General features: G+C 54.1%; 2 protein-coding genes across 2 annotated transcripts in view; one reads left to right on the top strand and one right to left on the bottom strand.

The window, feature by feature from the left end:
- Positions 1-922: 922 nt before the first annotated feature.
- Positions 923-4,650, bottom strand: CDCA5 (cell division cycle associated 5). The gene is made up of 6 exons (XM_007462024.1): positions 4,605-4,650; positions 4,289-4,383; positions 4,142-4,207; positions 4,020-4,055; positions 1,196-1,633; positions 923-1,003 (listed from the first exon to the last, which is right to left on the bottom strand). The coding sequence occupies exons 1-6, from the start codon at positions 4,648-4,650 to the stop codon at positions 923-925; spliced, it is 762 nt and encodes a 253-aa protein (XP_007462086.1).
- Positions 4,651-4,856: 206 nt separating this feature from the next.
- ZFPL1 (zinc finger protein like 1) overlaps positions 4,857-5,049 on the top strand; it is a 4,299-nt gene continuing 4,106 nt past the window's right edge. Inside the window, exon 1 of the mRNA XM_007462021.1 lies at positions 4,857-5,032. The gene's annotated coding sequence lies outside the window, so the exon portion shown is untranslated. The remainder of the gene's footprint in view (positions 5,033-5,049) is intronic.

Genomic DNA, 5,049 nt, shown 5'->3' with positions numbered 1-5,049 from the left:
TTTCTTCTAGAGCTAAGTAGGCGCTGTACACTTTGTTTTGTAAAAAACAGGTATGAGTGATAAGAGGGGGCGCCTCCTGCCATGGGCCCCTTCCTGCCCTCTGCAGTTATCGGTCCATATGCCCTGAGCCTCAGGGCATGGGGGGTCTGGAGACACCTTCCCTCCCCAAGCGGCCACTGCTCCATCAGCCTGCATTTAACCAAACAGCAACAGCACACAGAACTATAAAACACAGCTTCTGTGCAGCAGACATTTATAGTCTGAGACCCAACCAAGGCTTCCCTCCCTCCTTCAAAACTTAAGACTATAGGTTGAATATGCTGTTTCTTCCTCACAGATAGAATTGTCTCCAATCCATGGCGATAGTCCTCCCGGACCATCTACAGAATCTAAGAGGAAACCCAAGCCTCGTTACCTAGATGCACTCATGGCTGGGAACCAAGCCTCAGCAGAGGCAACTCAGTAAAGAAAGCCCGAGGCTGGCTGTGGCTCTCAGCATCCAGCTCTGGTGGGGCTGCTGCAGAGCGGCCACATTTCCCCACAAGAGCAGAGGTGCTCTCGCTCACCCCCAGCCCCCAGCCCTTTAACCTCTTCTGGCTGGGCCAGTGATTCCTACTCCCTAGTCTGAGGCCCGACTGGAAACAGGCTGGGATACTCTGGGACATAGTGGGGGAAAGGATGGTAGGTGACTGACTACAGGCAGGACAGCAGCGCGGGTCTGGGCCAGGCGGGCCCCGTTTCCTCAAGCTGAAACGGCCGCTGCCGCTGTGCCAGCCCTCAGAGGACAGGCCTCATGTGCAGCAACAGCGTGTGCACAGGTAACGAGACCAGGGGAGGGGACCCCAAGTGTCTTCTCCACAGGGAGAGGGGACTATGTACAGGGGGAAGAGGGGAGTCTGGCCAGGGACATCCCCACTTCATCTCATTCAACCAGGAGATCAAACTGCTCAGCAGCTTCAAACTCAGCATTCATGGCCGCGGCCCACTCATCCAGCTCCGATTTCTGGGGGAAGAGAAATGGGGGGCAGGTGAGTGGAGAAGCGGGCACATTGGCTGGAGCATTTCCACCCATACCCTGCAGGCGCCACCTTTCTCCCATGACAGCCAGGGCTCAGCCCCGGCCCTGCACGTGTCCCGGTGCATCTCCCCGTGTGTCTGGTGTGACGTTAGAGGACGGCCCCTGCCCCTCACTCACCAAGATCTCCGGCACCTTCCTCTTCTTTCGTTTCTCTTTCACGGCCGGGGGAGAGATTCCAGGGAGAGTTGTGTCTGGGGCCCAGGGCTTCACAGGGACCCTGGGGACCTCAGTTAACTTTGAACCCACCACAGGCGAGACTCCAGCCAAGTCTTCTGTTGCCAGCAGCCCCTCAAAGCCAAAGCAGGACCGGCGGCCTGGGGTGGAGGTGGAGGCAGAGCCAAGAGTCTCCAGGCGGCTGTAGGATCGCCTGACTTTCTTTGACATTTCCAAGTCTCTGGCGTCCAGGTCTCCTTCCCCGGAGTCGGACTCAACATTCAGGGAGCACAGCACAGGAGTGGAGGCGGAGGTGACAGGGACACTGCGTGTTTGGAAGACGTCCTCCTGAGTAGACTCCTTGCTAGGGGGGTTGTTTTCTTTCTCCAAAAAAACAGCGATCTGTACCAGGACAGAAGAGAGAACACCTCCCTGTTACTTGGCTGTGTTACTTACTTCAAGAAAGGAGCAAGGAGATTTAGGGCAGAAAGAAAGACCCACAGGACCTAAAATGTCCATCCAGTCAATAAGTCCTTATCGGTCATCTGCCAGGCACTGAGAGTACAGCAGGGAATAAAACAGAGAAGACCCCTGTCTCCACAATGCTGCCACTCTGGTGGGGAAAATAAAGAATAGGGAGAATCATGTCATATGTTAAGCACTTTGGAAAAAAACAACAGGACTGAGCATACTGGGTGGGGGAAGGGTTTGGAATTTTAAGTAGGTGTAGGTCAGTGTAGGCCTCACTGAGGTAGCACTGGAGCTATGACTTGAAGGAGATGAGGGAGTAAGTCATCTGGAGGAGAAATGTTCTAGGCAGAGAGAACAGGAGGTGCAAAAGTGCTGAGGTGAAAGGGTGCCAGTCAGGGTCAAGGAACAATAAGGCTAGTGTGGCTGAAGTGAGAGGGAGTGAGGCGAGGAACTGAGCATGGGGTTCGAGAGGTAATGGGGGTGTTATAGGGCATTCTGCAGGCCACTGTAAGGGGAGACCCATGGAGACCCTTGCTCAGAGACACAGGGAGCCATGGCAAAGTTCTGAACAGGAAAGCACTTAATCTGACATGTGTATTAAGAGGTTCACACACTGGCTTCTCATAATTCCAGTCTCAGCTGAGATGCTGCCTCCTCAGGAAGGCCGTCCCTTACCGTGGATCGGAGACCAGCCCCTCCTCACCTTTGCTAGTCACCCTCTGTCACAATTACCTCTTTCCTGAACAGTGAGCATCACTATCTGATTGTGGCTGTTCGCTGGTTGACTGTGACGCCAACTAGAATGTGCGCGTCACATGTGAGCATCTTCATCTGTCTGGCTGACCTTGCCTGTGCCCAACACCTTCAGCAGAGCCCTGCGTGGAGCCGGTGTTCCATAAATAACCACTGAGTTAACTTTCACAAAACTTGACACTGAGCTTTGTGACAGCCAAGACAAGGCGAGAAACAAGACAAATTTAGGGGCCCTTGTGGTTTAATAGAATTATATTGGTTATCAAGAGAGACATTTCCTGGCCACAGATTCTGGGGAATCTGCCCCATGAGTCTTAGTAAAAGGGATGCTGAACAAAATGGGAGTCACCCAGACGCCTTCTTCTTCAATCCCTACAGCCAAGCAGTCATCGAAGTCCTTGTGCATTTTTTGTTCAATATCTCATGAATCTATCATTCAGCCAACAAGAAAGAGTGGCCACCATAGGGGAGACAGAAGTCCCTGCCCCTAAGACAACAAACATGCAAACAAAATACTCTTGGCTATTCATAAGGCCTATGGAGAAATATATCAGGCAGCCTTCGGGGAGGCGGTGCCCTGAGCTGAGCCCTGTGTGATGGGTGGTCACGCGGTGAGCCAGGCGAAGGAGCAGCACTCTGCCTTTACCTGACTTCAGGCTCCCATCATCTCACTTCGGGATTCCTTTCATGCCCGCCCACCTGGTCTGGGGGTCCCCAGAAGGCTTTCTGCAATCCATTCTCCACCCAGACCCTAAAGAGATCTTTCTAAAACACCCAAGCCTGCCTCAGTCACTACCTTAAGACTCTCCAAAGCTGCCCACAGAACAAAGGATGAAGTCGAAGTTCATCCTCATGCCTCATCAGGATCTGCTCTGGCTTGGCACACGCTCCCTCCCCTGACAAGGTCTGGGGCAGACACATCAAAGCTGCTGTTCCCCAAACCTCAGGCTTTTTCTTGTGGACTCCAGGCATCTGCAAACACAGCTTCCTTTGCCTACAACACTCCTAACTTGTCTTCAAAGACTCAGTTTAAACACTTCTTCTGTGAAACATTCCCTGAGCTACCTGGTCTAGGTTAGGTGCCTTTACAGCATCTAGTACTTTCTTTATTGCAGTCCTCAGCACACTATGTTATCACTTATTTGTCTTTCTCCCCACTTGACTGTAAGCCCCGTGAGCCACTCAAAGGCAGTTAGTATTTCTCATTTGTTATATCTTCAGGTATAGATCTTCTTTTAATGAGACATCCTTAACAGTAACTTCTGCTAAACAGTTAAGGACATTACACTACACTGAGAACAATAGACGAGGAAGAAGAAAGTAGTTAAGACACAGCTCAACTTTTAAAGGAAAATGGTAGAGAATACAGGGCATCAATAGCTAAACGCACCAAGTGTGCAGGAAGTAAGCCAGACTGGCGATACACATAGGTGTCCAAAGGCAAACTGTTTCAAAATACAGCAAATAGCTCCCTGGGCAGACGTGAGCAGCCACTATATTCCGCCCCAGCTCTAGACTGTCTGTCCTGGATTCCCCTTAACTAAGAAAATGAAAATGAACTTACCCGGGGGCTCCTTCGAGGCGAATGAACAGACGGGATCTGTGGAGACAACACTAGTTGATCACACCAACACTAGTTGATCCCACTTCTGGCTCCCCACCTACAACCCCTCTCTCTGCCCTCACCTCTACAGTATGGGCCACGATCTTCTTCAAGACGATGGGCTTTCTGACTGGGGCCGCCTGGGGTGCCTGCAGAAGACGGGTGAACTTGAGCTCTACATTAGCCCAGGGGCCTCCGGGGCAGGAGGAACTGAGGGACCCGGGGCTCACCTTAGGCCAGATTTCCGGGAGGATGCTTGGGAGATCAGAGCCTGATTTCCGCTGGGACCTCCGCAGAGACTGAGTGGAAGTTGGGGCGCTGGGCCCTGGAAAGAGAGAAATTTAGCAGGTAGGGGAGGACTCTAGACCTCAGAGTCAAGAGAGAACAGGTGCTGAAGAGAGCGAGAGAAGTTCCCAAACAGGCCCTTTGGGGGCGCCTTCTCGGGCGGGGGACGAGCCTCCTAGGGAGGTGGGGGGAGGGCCTTCCTCACGGAACTGCGTCCCACAAACTGCTCAGCCCCATCTCTCCCGCGCGCCCTCCGCTCACCGGAGCACTGGGCGGCCCCTCCGGACCGGGTTCGCCTCTGGGACATGTCTAGCCTTGGTCTCGAGCTCCACTGCCGCAGCCGCCGCAGCCCGGGCTCGCGCCAACCCGAAGGGTAAACGTCCGAATTACCCGCCTTACCCGGGAGGAAGCGGAAGTGACGTAAGGCGGGAGGGCCGCCGAGCTCTGGTCACCCCTTTTCCACCCGCCTCCACGTCTAGCGTCTGCAGGGGCGGGGCCAGAGGTGCACTGGTGTCATCAGCGCGCGCCGCACCCGGAAGAGACGTGGCAGTGGAGGGATAATCGGAGGGTTCTGAGCTGGAGGGAGCCGAGCGAGAACTCGGCTGAGTGCTGTCTGACCTTCCGCGCCTCGGACCGGCGCTCGCGCCCGTGGGGACGGGTGCCGCAGCCGATTCATAACACAGAGTGGGGTCTGTGGGGAAGGTGG

Source organism: Lipotes vexillifer, unplaced genomic scaffold (genome assembly GCF_000442215.2).
Source record: "Lipotes vexillifer unplaced genomic scaffold, Lipotes_vexillifer_v1.1 scaffold1129, whole genome shotgun sequence".
Classification (NCBI taxonomy): domain Eukaryota; kingdom Metazoa; phylum Chordata; class Mammalia; order Artiodactyla; family Lipotidae; genus Lipotes; species Lipotes vexillifer.
The sequence above is the reverse complement of the archived record's forward strand: the minus strand, read 5'-3'. Positions and strand labels throughout refer to the sequence as shown.

What these genes read in the sequence shown, in the direction of transcription:
- CDCA5 (XM_007462024.1), bottom strand. Translation starts at nt 4,650, where the DNA reads ATGTCCCAGAGGCGAACCCGGTCCGGAGGGGCCGCCCAGTGCTCCG. An exon ending in AGGGGCCGCCCAGTGCTCCG is followed by an intron (nt 4,384 to 4,604) that starts GTGAGCGGAGGG and finishes CTCTCTTTCCAG; the next exon opens with GGCCCAGCGCCCCAACTTCC. An exon ending in GGAAGGTGCCGGAGATCTTG is followed by an intron (nt 1,004 to 1,195) that starts GTGAGTGAGGGG and finishes CTCTTCCCCCAG; the next exon opens with AAATCGGAGCTGGATGAGTG.